At 49.4% G+C, this 20,534-nt stretch overlaps 1 protein-coding gene across 16 annotated transcripts in view; it reads right to left on the bottom strand.

The window, feature by feature from the left end:
- BAZ2B (bromodomain adjacent to zinc finger domain 2B) overlaps window positions 1-20,534 on the bottom strand; it is a 2,602,315-nt gene that overhangs the window by 1,080,518 nt on the left and 1,501,263 nt on the right. For all 16 annotated transcript variants that reach the window (XM_069616356.1, XM_069616365.1, XM_069616369.1 and 13 more), the window contains one exon: window positions 15,712-15,926. In XM_069616356.1, the coding sequence (XP_069472457.1) occupies window positions 15,712-15,926 (215 nt within the window). The remainder of the gene's footprint in view (window positions 1-15,711; window positions 15,927-20,534) is intronic.

The following is a 20,534-nucleotide window of genomic DNA, read 5'->3' as shown; positions in this document are numbered from 1 at the left end:
GGCGGGGAAGCCTGGGTGGGAGGTGACGACGGGAGATCCTCGTCGTAAACCTCGTCGTCCGTACCCGTCGCGGCCGTGTCAGTCCCCGTATCATCCCCACGTGTCGTGGACGGGGAGGAGGGCTGAACAGGGCGCGATGGCTGAAAAGGAGGTGGAGGATGAATCCTTCTTCTCTTAGGGGGAGGGCTCCCAGAAGGGCCTGGTTCCGGGTCCCCCGTCGGGAGCGGTTCCTCCGTCGGTGGTAACGGCAGTCTCGTCCTTATCTCCGAGCATAAGGACTGTATAGCCAACAAAATGGCCGCCGAGTTGTCTTGCGGCACTGGTTGAGGGGAGTCCGACGGGCGGTCAGGAGCCCCGTCGGCACCCTCGACGTTCTCGTCGTCTCCTACATCGGGGTCCCTCCCGACGGGCTGGTCTTCTTCCACGCCAACGCTGTGCCTTAAGACTTCGATCAGCTCCTCCTCAGAGGTTGAGGCGGAATCCACGACGACCTCCTGCCCCCCCTTTTTCTTCTCCGTCGGAGGTTTCACGGGGGTCCTGTCGATGGGCAAGAAAGAGGACTCCCTCCGCGGTGGCAGGGAGACTCTGGGCCCCGAGGTCGCCACCACTTGTGTAGCCTCCACAGGCTGAGCCAGGGCCGCCGCGACTGTCTCGATAGAGGCCTTGGCCGGGTGGATTAAGGCTTTCACCACCTTAGGTGCGCTCACCGCCTTCTCCTTGGGGGGAGGGTCACCGCCTCGCTCCCCCTCCGATGGGGCTTTCGAGCTCGACCGGGGTCTCTCCAGGAGCTTCGCCGGGTGCTCGGCCTTCCTCTTACCCGAGCCAGAGCATTGGCTCGTGGTTGATGGCGCCGGGGAGGATGCGCCCTGCCTGGCGCCCGTAGAGCCCGACCGTTCGGCGCTCCTGTTGCCAGCGGACTCGCGGTGTTTGGCCTTCTGTTGGACCCCCGTTGCCGGGGCGCCCTCAAAGGTCTTAGAAGACCGCTCGGATTTCTTCTTCTTCTTCTCACCTGACGGGCTCTTTCCTTCCAGCCAGTTGGCGAGACATTGATGGCGGTTCTTCATGGTCCGCTCCGACATATTGCCGCAAAACGCACAGTCCTTCTCCACGTGCGTCTTGTCCTCATGTAGGCAGTAAAGGCAAAGGGAGTGTTCGTCCTCCTTAAAGACATTCTGAAGCTGGCATCCAGGGCAGACCCTGAACAGCTTTCCGGGCGTTGAGCTTCCCTTCTCCTGGGCCATGTCCGAGATGGGCCTCAGAAACTTCTGGAATCCTCCAAAAGCGTGGCTCGACGAAATCTTCACCCTTGAGGGGCGTAGACGAATCCGACACGGGTCCCCGTTAATCAGATGAAGAGACGGTGGAGCTTGAGGCTCTTTGACCGAAAAAAGAGAAATTTTTCTGAGAAAAAACGTGAAAAAAGCACTAACGCTCGAGAGCAATAGCACAAGGATCCCAACACTTGAACGTGCGGTAAAAATCTGAAGATGGCTGCCAGAGGCGGGGCTTAGGTAGAGGGCAGTCATTGGCTGTGGTCAGTATGACGCAGAGATCAGTGATTGGTTACTACTACGAAAGACAGATCAGAAACGAAACTGATACTGATTTTCTCTTTACCGAGGATTCCCAGCCTGACGACGGGAAATATTCATGAGCATGTGAATCCATGCCAGACCCCATGCTGGAGAAATAGGCGACCTGAAGGTCGAGGCACACCAGCCGGTCTTGGATTTCTAGGGCTTGCAAGATCTGGAAGTGTCACCATCTTGAATTTGTCCATTCTGAAGAACTTGTTGAGAAGTCTTCAGTCCGAGATGGAGCGCAATCAGCCAGCTTTTCTTTGGTACCAGAAAGTATGTTAAGTACCATCCTCTCCCTTCCTCTTCTTTGAGAACCACCTCTATTGCTGCTTTTTGTAACAAAGTTGGTACCTCTTCCAGCAGGCCGTGTATGGGGTGACATCTTTCCTTTGGAAGATCACTCCAGATGAATGGCAGGCAACAGCACGACTCCACAACCTTCAGCATCCAAGCGTCTGAAGTAATAATCCGCCAGGCATCCCTCCCAGTGGCTGAGGATTTTGAGGTGCCATGTCAAAGCTGAAGCACTCTGGTGCTGAGTCCTATGAACATTTCTACATTTTTTACCCAACCTAGTAAACCGTCTTTGTAGTCCTCTAGTCGCAGAGAAACAAACTCTGGCCCTTTGCTGCAAGACCATATTGTTAGGAAAGATTTCTCTTTAGGCAACATTCCTTCCATATTCAATGGACACCAAAACATTTTGCTTTTGCTTTTGAACCTATCCTGCATTTTTAAAGCAAAGTGAAGCCTTCAGCTGGCATTTGTTATAGGGAAACTGATCAGTCGTTCGGACTATTAGTTATGGGAAGCTATGCTTCTCATTACAAGTGTGGCAGTCTGGAAAAAAGGTGCCTGTCACACCATACCGGCACACTTTCCGGACCGCCATACTACAACACTGCGGGAGGGGGCTTTGCGCCCGGCAGGTCTGACCTGCTGGGCGCAATGGCACCCACCCGCATAGTTTTCACAGATGCACTGGCACCGTTAGCAACAATGCCAGTGCTTCATTTGGCTATAAGGTCGTTTGACCTGCTTCCTGCGTTCTCAGGTCAGGAAATCACTTATATGGTCATGCATTCGCCCGGGAAAGCTGCTGCTTTCACAGGCTACTGCTGGCCTGGTGTGCGTGGACCTAGGATGTGGGTGGGAATGTCTCTGGTTCCACTCCACATATGGGGTGGTTGAAAGTGTGTGGGCATAAGTGAAACCCACAGTGGTCCCGCAGTGGACCACTGCTGGCTGTCTGAATGGTGCAGATCCTTACTATTGATGGATTTAGACTTGCTTTCAGCCAGGATTTAGGATAAGAAGAGGACTCCTGCAGCCATTGTTGGGGAGAATTCTAATTTCTGTGCTAATTCCCTTCAACCTTAGAGACCCTCAGCTCTTTTGCTGGACTTTGGGACTTTTTTACCCTGCAGTGAGTGAGACATTTTTCTCACTCTCTCATGTGTTTGGGCCTGATTTGGATTATGTGGTCCCTCTGTTAATGGAATCTGAGAGACTCCATACGCATCTACTTTGTGTATGGTGACCCACAGCACCTTCAGTGCAGTGTCAAAGAGAAATCCTTTAAGACTTCTCATAAGAATTAAATACCTTTTCATGTGTCAACTACTGTTCTCAAGAATAGTAATTTGAAATTGACTACTTACCTTTTCTCTTTGTAGGTATGCACAAACCCATCTTAAGTGGAGTACTGAGGGGTTACCTAGTAGCCCCTTATCCTACATTCTCATGTAAAAATGTTTGTGTTACCCTCACTACTTTAAATGGCTGGTGGCAGTGGTTTCATTTTCCTACCATTGTGCTTTTCTACCGTGGGCTGAATCTTCATGGCAAGTCCTGGACCCATTGGTGACCATTTTGTCAAAATGGCCACAGTCTTCTTTTTCCGCCATTTTCTGTTTGTGATGTCTTTCTTGGGTTTCACTCTTTGCGTTGAGCCAGTTTTGAGCCCTTTGTTCGTTTTGCCTTTGGAGGGCTTCAGCCCTGAAGCCCGCCTCTGGCTCCAGTGTGTCTGGAAAGGGAGTATGTGAGGGAGGTTCCAGAAACTCCCCTGTCCTTTGTCTCTATGAGTGCATGGATGCAACCAGTCAGGATTGGCTGTCTGGCTTTCCTTTCAGGACAGCCACCCTGTTGTGTGATTGACAGCCTAGGCTGTGCATGAATGGGAGAAACCTGCTTAAAATAAGAGGGTTTTGGGACTAGAGGCAGTGTTGACCACTGGGAGAAACACCTGTTGAAGAAACCGAGAACGAAGCTTGCTGCATCCTCCTTGACCTTTGAATTGCCCGGCAAAGCCCTGCTGCTGTACTGGAATTCGACAGAGAAGCTCTGGAAGGCACGACTTCTTTCCTTGGGTTAGTGAGACCAAATAAGCCTGAGACGAACTCCACTGGACCATCTTCCCTGATTGACTGTTCTTCGCTGCTGAAAGAACCGTGTGCCAGGGGTCGAGAAATCCATAGTCGAGTGCAATGTCTGAAATCCAGCCAGAATCTCCAGGAGTCTCCCAAGGACCCTCCAGAATCAGGACGACCCAAGCTCGAGTCCCCTCACAAGAGCATAGGACCCAAGAAGTGAAGAAAGCCCAATCTGCAACCGAGATCCGCAACGGTGCTGGATACAGAGCGCTGAAACCATGAAGTGCTGCTGAACTGAAAAGAGCCCGTAGTTGCTGATGACCTCCAATTTGCCGCCTCTGGAGTCCTGCAGATGTCCTCCCTCTTGTACCCACGACTGAGGCTCAGGAACCCAAGGTATGCATCGCTACAATAGGACAGAATCCAGCTGGACCACTCTTCTTCTAACCAGAGGGTACTGTTTAGACTTGGGGTACTTATTGTTAGGGAGAATTCTCTGTTTAGGCTGAATTTCCCTACCTAGTGAGTCCCCCAGCAGCTTTGCTGGATTTCTGGGGTTTCTTTTTTCTCCTGCCAAGAGTGAGACTCTTTTACCCTCACTCTTGGGCATGTTTGAAGTGTGTTTCTTTGGTTTACCTTGTGTTGAATGGGCTATGGGGTCTTTTACCCCATAGGGCCTCATGTGTTTTTTGATATGGGTTACACAGCACCCTCCGTGCAGTAACCCAGGGGCGTCCTAGGGACTCCCCAACATAGACTCCATACCCTGGGACTGACTACTGTCTCCCAGGGCATGTAAAGTCACCAAAGACTTTACTAGTCTTAAATCCTGAACAGAACCAGTACAAACCATCATATTGTGGACGTACTGGCTGGGGCAATTCGATTGCCCCAGGGTCTGTTAGTCGAGGGGGCACGTCTCCGTCCCCCCTGATCGAGTTTTGGCTGGTGGCAGTGGAAACTACTTTTTATATTCAACCGCGAATATTTTCCTATGGGATTTCCCATTGTTTTAGGCTAACACATTTAATTATTTATTTACGGTAGCCTCAAACATACCGCCGGTTTATATATTTATTATTATAACACTGGTTGGGATTTTTTGCCAAAACTTGATTCTAAAATGGCGTTGGCGTTCGCCTCTGTAACTCTGACCCAAAGTGGAGCCCTTTGTTCCACTTTTGGCGGGCTTCTCCACAGAAGCCCTCCAAGGTGGTGCCACTCTGTCTGGGGTACTTAGGAGGGGTGGAGGGGGATTTAGGCACCCTGGACTGAGTTACCTTGGTAACTCAAGTCGCACTCCGTCCTGATTGGCCCAAGTGGTGAGCCGGCCGGCTCACTACTTAGCATGTTTGAGTGACAGCTAGGCTGGGTGAATGGGGGTTTGCTGCATAAAAGCAGGGCTTTGGGGACTGGAAATTTAGAAGTCGCCACAGGACCAAGAATCCGACGAGGGAAGGGCTGAGCCGACCTGCTACGACGACACCACCCGGTGGAGCCCTGCTGAACCGTCTCACCACTTTTCCCAACGACCGAGGAGAACTCTTAACGGAGTGGCTCCTTCCCTTGACTGGTGGGGACAACCAGTTTTCACCTTCTTTCCGCTTCTTCGAGGTATCTCGTGGCCGCCTTGCCCGTGCCAAGCACCCCGGCAACCGGAATACCACATTTTTACCACAACCGCGAAAGTCGGTACAACCCTTTAACCGGAGGACTCCGCGGCTGGTTTCTTCCCGGGCAGTGCAACGACCTTCTACTTCTGCTCTTCAGCGAGAACTTCTTCTTCCCTGACCGACGTCGAGCCTTGCTGCCACTGCCTGGAACAACTGCCACCGCTGGAGGATCCTTCCCGTTTAAGGTACCGTGTTCTGCCTGGCTTCCCTTGCCACCGATTGTACGGGGTAGTTTTAGCCCCCGGCTTTCGAACCTGGGAGTGCCTGGGACACCCTGGCTAAACTTTCTAAGCCTCTCTAAACTCTTTCTGAACTCTTTTGCAAGACTCTGAATCCCTAATAACTGTGTGATCTTGGGCACATTTTCGCTCTGTCTGCTCTAAGAGTGGGCCCTGCCTAGTGACTTTTGCTCACCTGTGACTTTGTGCTTCTTTGAGCCTACTGAAAGTGTTCTTGACCTTAGAGTGGTGTGTTTATCCTAATTCTGCTCTTTTTCCCTCCCTTCTTTGAACCCCTAGAGTGTCATCTAACGTTAAGCACTCACCTCTGTTTGAATTATGTGGTGTTAACCAAGAGTTGTCTAGTTGGGAATAAGGGTTGGGACTGCTTTCCATCTAACTGTGTTTGAAGTGTTTTACTATATATTGCTAGAGTGTTTTCAACTTATGTGTTCTTAAAATAAATAACTATATACTTTTGAAACCAAGCTCTGGTCAGTGTTTGCTTGTACTATTGTGTTTGAGTACCTATTGTGTATACTTTGCATACTGCCTAACTCTTCTTGAGGGAAGTCTGACTGCTCAGCCACAGCTACCAGGTAAATCTGGGTGGTGCAGACTGCTACCAAGTGGGTTTACTGCTATACCTGTAGTCTTAAATCGTTTGCAGTGTTCCCTAAGGGAACTGCACAGGTTTCTGCCTAACACTTATCTTAGTGTCTTTTTAGCTGTGTTCTTCTCAGTTGGGAATTGCATTTGCTTACCTTAGAGTTGATTCTAACTCTGCTTTTCACAGGCTTCACACCTTGTGACCCTACAGGTGATTTCTACCAACTCTCTTTGTGCAAGACTTTTTATCTAAGCAGTGCCTCAGCTCCATAGACTGTGATCCAATTGACTTCGACTGTCCTGGCTCCCTGCAGACTCTTCTAATCCATTAACTTTGATATTTCTGTCCCTCATGGGTGGTAACTTGTTTTAGACTGTTACTGCTGGGAAAGGCTTGTCTAGATCTCATTGGAAGATTTAAGTGTCCTCACCATACTCAGAACCTGTTAAACCTTTTTCCTTCCTTAAACCTTTCCTTTCTGCAACCTCAGAATCTGCAAAGTGTATTCAGTGTGCTATATAAACGCCATTACTGTCTTTGTGAATGAAGTCACCTCAGGGTGTAGGAAGTGTGTAAAAAGCAGATCTAAAGAGTCTCCACTAAACTTGTGCTGATCCGGTATTTTAAAATGTATTTACATTGTTACATAAATTGCTTATTTAACAAAAGCTTACTTTAAAATTGATGTTAACTAAATGACAATGCATTACTTACCGTAAAAGCATTTCTGATGGTTGTATCTGCTTAGATTCACATGCTGTGCATAGGTCCGACATCCAGTGGTCACTGCGGAGTATTGCATTTTGTTTTTCGTAGTCGAAAAGGGAACGTCGACAAGGCGTGTCTGTAACACTATCCCTATAGTGACGTGCGTTGTACCCACAATCCCTCACGCGTCGAGGTCCCTCTGTTTGTATTTTTTCTGCCCTGAGGGAGCCTTCTATACGTGTTTGAGTACAGAAAAGAGAGAGATGTAGAAAGATGTCTATGTTCCTTCCATCAGAGCGGGGAGGAAGGGTGGGCGCATGTGAATCTAAGCAGATACAACCATCAGAAATGCTTTTACGGTAAGTAATGCATTGTCTTCTGATGTTTGTTAATCTGCTTAGAATCACATGCTGTGCATAGACTAACGAGCAGTAGCCGGAGTTGGCGGTGAGTTATGAGAAGGAACAGTAGAGAAAAGATGTCTTAATACTGCCTGTCCCACCTGGGAATCAGATCTAGAGTGTGCATCTAGACAGTAGTGTTTTGTAAAGGTGTGCACAGAACTCCAGGTAGCCGCTTTGCAGATGGACTCAAGGGGAACATTTGCAATGAATGCTATGGATGCCCCAGTGCCTCGAGTAGAATGTGCTCTTGGCTTGAAGGGTAGTTCTCCCTTAGCAAGAGTGTAACAGAGAGTGATGCATTGAACAATCCAGCTAGATATAGTGGACTCTGAGACTGCATCTCCTTCTCTTCCTGCTGCCACCGAGACAAAGAACTGATTAGTCTTTCTCAGTGGCCTGGTTCTTTCCATGTAGAACATGACAGCTCTGCGTACATCCAGTGTTGTGCAGACTTTTTTTCTCCCAAGTTGGAAGGGTTTTAAAAGAACGTTGGTAGTTCTATTGACTGGTTTACATGGAATTTCGAGATGAATTTCGGTGCAAACCTTGGGTGTGTGCGTATAACCACCTTATCTTTGTGAACTGTTACGAAGGGGTCTAGAACAGAAAGAGCCTGTAGTTCACTTACTCTCCTAATGGAGGTGATAGCTATTAGAAAAGCAGTCTTAAGAGTGAGGTCCTTAAGAGTTGCCTTGTGCATGGGTTCAAATGGCGAGCCCATGAGTCTGGCAAGTACCACATTTAAGTCCCATCCGGGAGCTGGGTTAGCTATCGGAGGGTGTATTCTCTTTAACCCCTCCATGAAGCCCTTGATAACTGGGATCTTCCACCACGACACTAAATTGGGAAGTGGTCTATGCAGAAAGTGCCGCCAGGTGGACTTTAATGGAATTGAACACTAGACTTGAATCCAATAAATGGGTCAAGTACAGAACAATATGTGTGGGAGAGCAGTCAACCGGGTTGATGCTCTTTCCTCTACACCAGATGACAAATGTTCTCCACTTGCTAGAATAGCAGTGGCGAGTATTAGGTTATCTGGCTTCCCTGAGGATGTCCGTACATCTCTGCAGGAGTTGTAGATGTCCAAATCCTATGATCTCAGGAGCCAGGCTGCTAAATTCATGGGCTGAGGGCATGGATGCAGTGTCCTGCCCTTGTCCTGTGACAGCATGTTGTGTGGGCAGGGAAGTTTCACTGGGGGAGATAGAGACATCTCCATCAAGTGAGCGAACTATGGCTGCCGGGCCCACATCGGGGCCACTAGTATCATGGTAACTTGTTCCTGGTGCATCTTGTGCACAACTTTGTTGAGAAGGGGAGTTGGGGGAAAAGCGTAAACAAATTTCCCTGACCATTGAATCGACAGACCGTTCCCCTTGGACTGGTTCTGGGGGTACCTGGAGGCGTAACTTTGGCATTGTAAGTTCTCCAGAGTTGCGAACAGGTCTATTTCGGGGAATCCCCATTGCGTGAAGACGTCTAAGACGATGTCTTCGAGCAATCGCCATTCGTACTCTTCGGGCAGGGGGAAGTCTCTGCTGAGTTCGTCTGCTAGCAGATTGAGTTCCCCTGGTACGTGTTGTGACAGTAGGAACATGTGTCTGAGAGTCCACTTCCATATATTCTGGGACAGCTTGGACAGTCCTGGAGAGTGGGTGCCCCCCTGCTTGTTGATGTAGTACATGGCTGTGGTGCTGTCTGTAAGGACCATCACTGTCTTCCCTTGTAGGTGTTCTTGGAAGGCTTTTAGTGCTTTGAACACTGCCAGTAGCTCCAGTAGGTTTATGTGCTTGGATGCTACGCTCGGGTCCACACTCCGTGAGCAGTCTGATGGGATAGGTGAGCCCCCCATCCTGTGAGGGATGCGTCCGTGGTTAGAGTGGCCTCTACCGCGGGTGTGGCAAAAGGTTTCCCTATTATCAGGTTTTCCTTTGTCCACCACCGTAGCGAGAGAACCAAGGCCTGCAAGACCACCACTAGATCGTCCCATTGTCCGCTGGCCTGACACCACTGGCTGTTGAGCCACTCTTGCATTGGGCGCATGCGCAGGCGCGCGTGAGGTACCAAATAAATACACAACGCCATCATTCCTAGCAAGCGCATTGCTTTGCGCACCGTCACCTCTCGACCTGCCACATATTGGGGGATCTGAAACAGCATGTTTTGGACCCTCTCGTTGGAGGGGAAGACGAGGCCGTCCTTTGTTCGAATTAGAGCCCCTAGGAATTGTTTGACTTGGGTGGGGTCTAAGCTGGACTTCTTCTCGTTGATGGAGAAGCCCAGCTGGAACAAAAGGTCTACAGTCTTTTGGGTGTTTGAGAAGCATGTCTCGTAAGAGTCCCCTGTTATGAGCCAGTCGTCGAGGTAAGGGTATACTGGGATGGATAACCTGCGCAGGTGGGCCGCTGCCACTGCCAGTACCTTCGTGAATACCCTTGGAGCAGATGCTATGCCGAAGGGTAGCACTCTGAACTGGTAGTGTTTGCCCTCTATCATGAACCTGAGGTATTTTCTGTGCGCTGGCAACATTAAAATATGAATGTATGCATCTTTCATGTCCAGTGTCGCCATGTAATCTCCCTGTGACAGCAGTGGGACCACCTCCTGTAAGGTCACCATACGAAACTTTTTTGGGTTTGACAAACTTGTTCGCTGGGCGCAGATCTAATACAGGGCGCATGGTTAGATCCTTTTTGGGTACAAGGAAGTACACTGCATAAATACTTTCCGTTACCTGAGATAGAGGCACGACCTCTATGGCTCCTTTTTCCAGCAGTTGGTCCACTTCTTGGAGAAGGATGGCGACGTGTTCTGGTGTCATGCGGCGTCCCCTCGGGGGTCTGTATGTTGGGGAACTGTTCAACTCTATACAGTAGCCGCGGGCTATGGTGGAAAGCACCCAGCGGTCTGATGTTATTCCCTCCCATGCTGGAAGAAAGCATGTTAACCGGCCCCCGACCGGCGTTGCATGGGAGGGGACGCGAATCTTCGCGTCACTTGGTGGTGTTGGTGGCTTGGGAGCCTCTGGGGGTGGAACCCCGGCCTCCCCCTTTGCCACGGCGTTGACCCCTCTGATTGTACTGGCCACTATTTCCTTGGTAGTTGCTGGCAGAATACTGTTGTTGGTGTTGTTGCTGGCGTTGGACACGAAAAAAACGCTTATTACCAAATCCCCGCCTGTTAGGGGGTTTTGAAATTTGGTCTAAGGTCTTTATTGTGTCAAATTCTTTCTTCGCGTTCTCCAGCGCGTCATCAACTGCTTTCCCAAAGAGGTTGGACTCCTCTACGGGCTTATTAATAAGGGACGCTTGTGTTTCTGCCTTAAACCCGGAATTGCGAAGCCAGACGTGACGCTTCACCAAATTCCTTGTACCAAAGTGCGGCCAGCCGTTTCTGCTGCATCGAGGGTATTCTTGACGATGCTTTGTTTGACCAGAGAGCCCTCATTAACTGTAGCCAGCAAACGAGTTCTTAGGGGTTCGGGAGCTTCTTCAATGTCCTGGTTAAGCTTTTCCCATTGATCATCAGCATAGCTTGCCAATAGTATGTTATTATTGGCAATTTTGGTAGAGAATGCTGCAGAGGTGGTGATTCTCTTGGCTAGGGCATAAGGCTTCTTCCCCTCTTTATCTGGGGGTGCCTTGCTGGTAGATAGTGAGACTCCGGCCCTTTTCCTGGTGTTGGTCACGACCAGGGAGTCGGGGATTGAGTGACCCTTAATATATAATGGGTCTGATTGAGAGGCAGAGAACAGTTTCTCAATCCTCGGATTGAGCCCTCTCACCAGTGCAGGAGTGGACAGAGAAGGGGTAATACGTCTCTTAATTGAGGCGAGGATGGGGATAGTTTGGCCAGTGGGGAGGTTTTCTTTGATAATCCTCTCCACAAAATCGGTGTCTGGGGTGACCTCCCCAGTTTCAAGTTCAAAATGTGCTGCTGCCTTCTTCAGCAGTGCATTGAAGGTGGGTTGATCATCAACAGACGAAGGGTTCCTGACTGGTGTAGTTTCAGTAGACCTGATGACTATACTGCTACTGCCTGTGTCTGTAGACCTAGCTGGTGACTGCCAGGGATTTGGGTCGCCCTCGCCTGTGTCCACCTGGAATCCCTCCTCACCTAGGTTAGTGTCCTCGTGAAAACCTTCCTCTTCTTGTTGGTCTTCAACATAGGTGAACTCATCTTCCTCCTGGAAGAGGGTGTCTTCCTCAGTGAGGTCGTAAGTGTATATGTCCTCCTGTATGGGGTTATAAAACATCTGGTATTTAGCCCTTGGACTCTCCAGGGGTGCCTCCCTTGGTCTCTTGGGTGCCCTGTCTTCTGGGATGAACATGAACCTGTCTAGTTTATCCATACAGGTCTGGAACCTTTCAAAGGTCCACTGAGGTCGGCCAGGACGGTCTGGGAATGAAAAAGGAGTTTCTTCCTCCTGTAGTTGTCTGGTTCTGTCCCATAACGTTGAAGAAAGTGAGCCTTTGCCTTCTGAGAAGCCTTCTCGCTGGCCAGGGCCTTCCGTCGGTGGCGGGAACTGGCCTGATCTGTTTTCGGGCGCTTTCGGCGTATCTTTGGCCTTGTGCGTGGTTTTCGGCGTCTCACTCGCCGTTCGTCTCTGGCCATCCTTAGATGATATGCGCGCGAGGCTTTCGCCGATCATTCTCTCTTCCGAGGGATCGGTCGCCGTCGCGCTATCTAACGTCGAGTCCTTGCTCGTCGAGTCCTTGCTGGAAATGTGAGCGCTCTTATGATGCGCGTCGCCGGAGGTTTTGGTGTTAACGCCCATATCTTTAGAATGCCCAGTCGCCTGTTGCGGAGGCGATGGCGGGGAGGGCTGACGACCCTTACCGTCAGCGGAAGACGCCGGTGGGCCGGCGCCCCCGTTGGCGCTATGGCTGCCTTCGTCTTCGACAAATGCGTGCCGGGGGGTATGTGCTTTGGTGTTTTTCCGTGTGCGTCCTTGTCGCCGGGGTGTTCATCCCCATAAACTGGGCGTGAGCCGGGCTTGTCGGGGCCAGGGACGGACAACGAGGAGCGTGAACGCTCCTTTGAGAGGTCTACAACCTCTGTTACGGGGGCCGTGTAGTCACTGTCCTCGTCACATTCGGCGGCAGCGGGCGAGGAGTCAGGCCTAGACATGGCGTAGGCCGCCCACCTTTTGACCCTGCAGTCTTTTAGAGTTTTAGGCTTTAGTAATTTACAGGCCGCAGAGCCGTCCTCCTGGTGATCGAGGGGTAAGCAACGGTTGCACCGTTTGTGCTTATCCTTCCAGGTATATTTACCCTTGCAAAGCGGGCAAAACCTAAATGGCGTCCTCTCCATAGCTGAGGGCAAGAAGTGTGACTATGACCTCGAAAGAGAGGGAGGGGAAAGAGAAAGGCATTCTTTAAGAGAAAGAAAGACCACACAACCCCACTCTCCCTACTGTGTATGGGCGGCGAGGCCAGGTCACGTGTTCGGCAGCGCCGAAGGATCCCCTACGCTCGTCCTTCCGTCGAAGATCTTGCTCGGCAGAGAAACAGCTCTGCGTCGAGGGAGGGATCTACGTTATTGATATTAATAACAAACGACCAAAGGTCAAAGAAACTATTTGGCAATGTCTCTCGAGGAGCTCCGCATAAAGGCGACCAGTAGCTGGGCGGAAAAAAACAATCTGAGGGACCTCGACGCGTGAGGGATTGTGGGTACAACGCACGTCACTATAGGGATAGTGTTACAGACACGCCTTGTCGACGTCCCCTTTTCGACTACCAAAAACAAAATGCAATACTCTGCAGTGACCACTGGATGTCGGACCTATGCACAGCATGTGATTCTAAGCAGATTAACAAACATCAGAAAAATAATTATTTATAACTCAAAGCTTGAGTGTAAGTGTGTTACTTGGTTATCTGTATTTACAAATTTCATTGCTACAACTCTATAGCTCACAGGTACCCCTCTTGAGATAAGCGTGGCTGCACAGTCACACTACCAACGTGTGTAGTGTAGACCTATACCAAAAGGTGGGTTACCGAATACCAAGTAGATAAGTGTTGCGTAGTCTCACAGTGTTACTGCACCAATTCCTACCTAACAGCCATTGCTTCATCTCAGTGTTGGATCCAAGTATCCTGTATAGATGGGCAGCCGACTGACGATCTGTTGGCAACTACCGAAGAGGCCTGGCATCCCTTCGTGCGTTTGGCCCGGTGAGGCCCCGCTGGACTACCCGATTTATGAAGGCCCTCTACAGTGCTTTACCCTTTGGACTTGTGGGTCCAACCAGTGAATGCCTTCTCAAGGTACAGCTGTCCTGAGCCTTCGGAAATGTCCCTGTACAACTCTGTGGACTGACCAGCTCTCCAGTGGGCTACTCGGTAGAATCATCAGCGTTCAGCGCTGGAGCTTCTGTGGTTGCCGCCTTGTGGTATAAGTCTGCTTATTGAGGAAATTTAGCGTCCCAGCATCAAGGGATCCTGCTATGAAAGGTCTTCTTCAACCACGACTGGAAAGTCCCTGCTTCCACCCGTGTATGGTGGATGTAGCTTTAACTCTCCTTTCCCTGGTGAAAAGTTCCAAAGAGATCTGCATCAGTGCCTAATGCATTTCTTCTTTGCAGAGGGTTGCAATCTGCTGCTGGAACTGACCGGAAGGATCCTTGCACCCGTAGCTCCTGAGCACCTCTCAATGGTACCAATGGCGGGAGAACCCACCTTCAGCGACTCCCATTTGACCCACCTAGTCACCTGGGAGAATCAGAGTCATGAGGTTAAGTAATTACAATGCATTCACCACCCCCGTTCTCCTTAGAATAAACCTTAGAATACATTTGTTTAGTCTATTCCATCACTTTTTGATCGTTGGATCGAACAGCTGTATCCAAAAGATACAAATATAATTTTACTGACCTGTAATATTTTTGAAATATCTTCTGGAACATCACCACCAAAATAATTCTTACTCTGTCTCCTCTCCCAAGAAGGGACTTTGTGACCTTTGGGTACAAGGCCCAATACATCATAGGGATTGTAATTATAAAATTAGAGTATCATTCAGGTGAGCTGGTTTCATTCTACTGTATCAGTACTTATCTTCTTTTAGTTGTCAAAGTTATTGTATACATTCCTAAAAAATCTAAAAGGTGACTGTATAAATGTTTGATAATGGAGTGTTGTGTGATATTACTACCTGCATATAGTATTTTTGTACTTACATATCTAAATTTAATTATTGTGTGCTTCACTGTGTGGACTCCTGACCCCACTCACTTTCTCTTGAGACTAAGCCTTGACCATACTTGATTGGGTTTGGCGATCTTCTCAGAGTTCCCCTGTTCACTATAACTAGGGTGGCCTCTAAAAATCTGTCCACCTGGCCAGAGTATAGAAATCCACCCGAACATTAAACTATTATTTTTATAAATAACAAGACTGAATCAGACTTCTTGCTTTATATTTTCTGCTAGTAAACCGTGTGAGATGGAATAATCCCCACTGCCCTCTGGAGAGCAGCCTTGGGCTATCGCAGATGATGTTACCTCCCGAATGTACTGGTTGATACAATCAAGTCTTCACATGCTGCAACACCCTGCATTGATCCAGTCTAATTTTGAAATTTCTAAAGATTCTAATTTGTGCTAATGTCCCAGAAGCACAAACTCCAATACTAATTGCAATTAATGTGTTATCAGATCATGGGAGCAAAGCACATATATGGGCTTGGCTAAAGAAATAAAATTTAAAAAAAACAATTATCCTAGTAAACAGTACAACTGAATCTTCAAATGAGACAACTCTGGAGTAGAACAAGCAAGCATCCACATTGCTGCAGCATACTGTTTTTCTTAATGGATTTTATAGCCACAAACTATAATCATTAGTGAATGCAATATTCTTCCACTTTGTTTTAAAGCTCATGAGTAGGCTAGTTCAGTCAATTACTTCTTAGTAGGTCTGCGCTAAATACCATGTCAGCAAATCAGTATTGTGCATTTATTAAGACTAAGAACACAAAGTCACTGCATACATCAGGAATATTAGTTTGAGGTCCTAAATGCCCCCAAAATAATATTAGTATATCACTCAATCACAATGCACCAGGAAACATAGCAGGTGCCTCATAATTCCTGCAAATCCAAGAAAGAATCCACCTATATGTTAAAATAGCTTACCTGACGACACATTTGCTACAAGCTAATTCATTAACAAGGAAAGCAAGTACTGAAGCTTTCTCCGAAGGACTGTGTGCTTGAAAAGCTTTGGTCTTTAGACTTTCTGTAAATTCAGTTTGTCCAGAGTGTGCTTCCATAAAAATCTGTAAAATTTCTGATACATTGTCTCGATTGATACCAATGTTGATCAAATGTTCGCCAAGAGCTGTTTTTGCCTAAGAAACAAAAATTGGAAGAAGTCATTTCTTATTTTAATTAAGGATGCAAAGTGTCTTATAAAATAAATTACTGATTTAAAAGTGGCAATCCTTTATTGTAATTGTGTTAGTTTTACCACAGGTTTCTACAAAACATTGTAAAGATGTCCACATAACCTCAGAAAATAAAATGAAGTTACCCAAAAATAAGCATTTCATTCACAGTCTTGCTCACATATATAGCAATTTCACGTGGTGATATCCACAAAAAGTCAATGACAAAATCCAATATAGCCGACCAGGTATGTATAATCTTATCTACCCCTGTTATAGGAAAGGGGCCATAAGGCAAAGCATGACAGTAAAAAGGACTGAGCAAAAACTTGCGGAGCCAAACGGAATTCAAAAGAAAAGGTAGAGAAATGTCTTCCCAATCAGAGATTAAAATTAAGAGCGTAAACAGGAACATCTTAATGCTTGTTCTCAAGCCTGGGATCATCACCCAGATCCAAGCAAATTTGGGGTAATGTCCAAATGTGCTTATCCCACATAGCATAAATGTGGTTGAGCAATCAAGGCACAATCTTCTAGATGGAATGTGGTGCAATAGAAATACAGTAAGGCAAATTACTTACCTCTCAGTAATGTTCTTTCTAAGATCTCGTTCCCAGTGCCAGCTGTCTTGGAAACACGTTAAGCCACTAGAAGTCACACCGAATCTCTATTGCGGCTCTGCTGGGCGCCACTTGGTGCTCATGATGCCGCATGTGACATCAAGGTCAGCATATATGGAGCCAGCACCATTCTGTTCCCTAAATTACGCCCATTTCCCTGGGACCCAGCAGTTTAAGGACCACAGGTCAGCAGTTAGTGAACAGGCTATGATTTTTTGGCAATAGGCTGGGACTGGAATGAAGAATCTGTGGCAGCAAGAACTAATCCATCAGAAAGATCAAAAGAACATTACAAAAATTTAACAAATTTGCTCTTCTAATGGATTCCTTCGGCCCACAGATTTCTAACCTTAGAAAAACTAACAAAGCATCACAGAACCTGCAAGAGAGCCAGAAACCACTACCTACACACCACAAAACTCTCGAAGACTGCCCAGCCAAAATAGGCGTAATGACCTGATATGGAATCCAGAGAGTAGTGATTGGCAAAAATGAGCTATGAAGCTGCCGTCCATGCCCAAACAAGGGACATCCCTATGCAGGGAAGAGGTAGCCAACAGGCCTCTGCTAGAATGAGCCCTAAGATCTTCAGCACTTAATTTCCAGACAAATCATAACACTCGAAAATAAAGAGAATTCTACTCTTCAGCAGATTATGCTTGGTAACAGTCCTGGCTACACAAATTCCAGCATAACCAATGAAGTTTGTCATCTTTCCTAAATGTCCCTAATACCAATAAGACACAAAACCTAAGAGCACTTTAGGTCCAGACAGTAAGGCCTCTCCCTCCATCATAGCTGGATGAAGTGGAGGGTGGAAAATAAGAAGATGGCTCTTCTGTGGAAGATGGAAATCCAACATGTTCTTGGGAAGGAAGGTTGGTCTCACGCTCAAGTGTCACTTTTTCCTTCTCGGAGCAAATGTCCCCGATGAGGCCCAAGAATGTCAAGGTCTGCGTGGGCTGCAACGGCGACTTCGTGAGGTTAAGCGAAAAGCCCAAATTGTGCAGTGTGTTCATAAGGGCATGGGAAGAGTGGTGAACCGCTTCCAAAGATGTAGCACTGACGAGCCAGTCGTCGAGGTATGGGTAGACGCGGAGGCCCTGCGCTCTGAGAAGGGCAGCCACAGTATTCATGAGTCTGGCAAAGACCCTGGGGGCCGAGTTGAGCCCGAAAGGAAGGACCTTGTATTGGAAATGGTAGCCCATGATCCTAAACCGTAGGAAAGAACGATGGGGCTGCCAAATTCGGACGTATAGGTAAGCGTCCTTCAGATCCAGGGAGCACATCCAGTCTCCCTTGCACAATGTCTCCGCTATAAAATCTGGCGTAACCATCTTGAATTTTTGAAGAGGTAAGGAGAGGTTGAGGGTGAAAAGGTCCAGCACAACTCCCAGGCCCACCTGGTTCTTTTTCTGAATGGCGAAAATCCTGGAGTAAAAGCCCAAGCCTCGATGGGAGGCTGGGACTTCCTCCACTGCCTGGCTCTCTGCGAGCGACCGCATCTCCGCCAGAAGAGTTGCTGTCCCATCTTGAGGGAGTGGAGGGGAGGAAAGGCTGTGATGGGTAGGCGGTACCCCGTGGATACAACTGAGAGGATCAAGGGGTCCGCAAAATTCTGGTGCCACAAATGTGCATGCAGAGCAAGCCTGCCCCCCAGTGGAGACATGTTGACCTTGAGGTGCGTGTCATGCCTTTTTTCCCTCAGAGGCTGTTGCCGAGGAGGAGGACTGGAAAAAACCCTTAACCACCCCTTTTTGTAGCTTGCGCCGATCAGGAGTCAGTGAGCGGTCAGGCTGCCTGGATCTTCGTTCCTCAAGCCGCGAAACCCTCTGAACGTGCGCCCCTTGTCGGAGCTCTGCTGTGACTGGGTGTAAGATATGGGCATGGTCTTTGTCAAGATGGCTAAAGACTTGGCCGTTTGTGAGCTGTTTTTGTTTTTGTTCAGCTCCTCATCCGTGGTGGAGTGGAAGAGGTCCCATCCCTCGAACGGCACATCTAATATGCGTTCATGGATGTCTGGGTTGAATTTCAATGCCCAGAGCCAGGCCGTCCTTCTCATGTCCGTGGCAATACAGATGGACTGGCCAGAGGTGTCAATATGGGCCACGTGGATTCTATGAGGTCCTGCGCCACCAGCTTGGCTTCCGCCAGTCCTGCCTTGAAACATGATTGGCTCTGTGTAGAGAGTTCCGGGAGGAAGTCCGCAATTTCCCGCCATAACCTTTGGTTAGCGGCAGCCAGCATGGCATCAGCGTTGGCTTGACGAAGATGCAAGGACGTGTTGGCATACAGCTTCTTCCCGTATGCCTCCAAGATCATCTCCACCTTGCCTAGCGGAGTCACCGAGGAGGAGACTGAGGATGACTGGGGCTTGGAGTATAGAGATGCCGCAGCAATCACTGAGGAGTGTGGCTGGGGATGGGCCGATAGCAATGGCGTATCCCCCTCCATCTACCTGTACTTAGTGTCCAGGCGTCAATTGACTAGCTGGACTGAGTGGGGCTTGAGCCAACCATTCTTGGCCAGGGAGACTATATCGGTCTGCAGTGGAATTCCTGTTTTGGCCGAGGGGCGTCACGTGAGGACACCAGCAAGCACCCCCTCCGCCGGTTGCTTGACCTCAGGTTGAGGCAGGGCCAGATACTCCACCAGCCCCGCAAGACGTTCATGGAAGGCCCTGGCTGAGGATGGTGTGTCGGGATCCTCCTCCTCATCAGTATCCTGTGGATCAGGAGGATCCTGAGTAGGTGGAGGAGTAGCGGGAGCCGGAGGCTGGGGTACTGGGACTGGAGCCAGAGGCTGGTACGGAACCGCCTGTAGAATCGGCTGGGGAGCCGTAGGCAGAGGCTGCGCTGGGGGCATCGGCGGAGGAGCCTGTGGTGCCGGTAGCATCGGAGGGAACACGTCCCTGATGGCATCCTTGAGGATAAACCCATCCGAGGGGACTTCATGAGCCTGAGGAACCTCTCAAAAAACCTGTCTTCACAGGCCAGAGTGGTAGGGGATACAGACGGGGTAGTGGGAGGCTGCTGGAGCTGCTGCATACCCTGCCCACACGGACGCAGTGGGAACTTGCCCAGCGCAAATGAAGGATAGGCTTAGGCCACATAACTGGATAAGGGCAGTCCCACCTTGACACTCGTTCTTCGCCAAACTTCTGGAATGGCGTCGGACGGATGTTGTTGTCTGGCGCAGCTGCCATTTTGTCGAGCTGCCTGCCATGTGCCTGCATCGTGTTGCTCGGCTCGCTGGGCCCAGCCTCCTCCAAGACTCTTCAGTGTGGATAGCGATGGCCTACCCAGCTCCTCGGGCCTAGGCCCGGTAAGTGTGACACCCTCGGCCCATGGGTCGGTAGAGCTGCGTTTAGGCACCCCCTCGGTCGTATTGCCGGTACTAGGGCGTGGCCCCTCGGATGGAGACCCGATCAAAGAACCTTCCGGTCGCTCAGCACTGTCAACGGGAGGATCCGAGGATCCCTCAGCTAGTAGGCTGGCAGCTGGAGCAGCCTTGGTGCAAGTGCTGGTACAAGGACCTGAGCGGTCCCACGCTTGCAGGCGAGTCCTTGGGAAGGAGTCTCCTTTGCGGGGATGGAAAATAGAGGCCATTCTCTGGACCTGGCTTAATGTTTCACCAAGTTCTTGAGGTCCTCTGGAGGCGACTTCTGGAAGAGCTCCCTCCACCTGGCTAGTCTGTTCTTCAGCGACCTCGATGACAGGGCTTTGCACGCTGTAAAAGCTTGCCAACCGTGGTCTGGGCCAAGGCAACATAGAGAGAGGGCGTGGGGGTCTGAAGTTAGGAAGAGCCCGTCGCAGGATGGACACCTGCTGAACCCAGTGGAAGTCGACATGCACCGGGGAGGAGCGTGACGCCTGAGGACAGAGTGCCTGAATGATAAAAAAGACAAAGAGAAGAGGTATCCGCGCATGGAATTACATGGCCGAAGCCAAAG

This window comes from Ambystoma mexicanum, chromosome 9 (genome assembly GCF_040938575.1).
Source record: "Ambystoma mexicanum isolate Mex_15411 chromosome 9, UKY_AmexF1_1, whole genome shotgun sequence".
Classification (NCBI taxonomy): domain Eukaryota; kingdom Metazoa; phylum Chordata; class Amphibia; order Caudata; family Ambystomatidae; genus Ambystoma; species Ambystoma mexicanum.
This window is presented reverse-complemented; position numbering and strand designations above follow the sequence as displayed.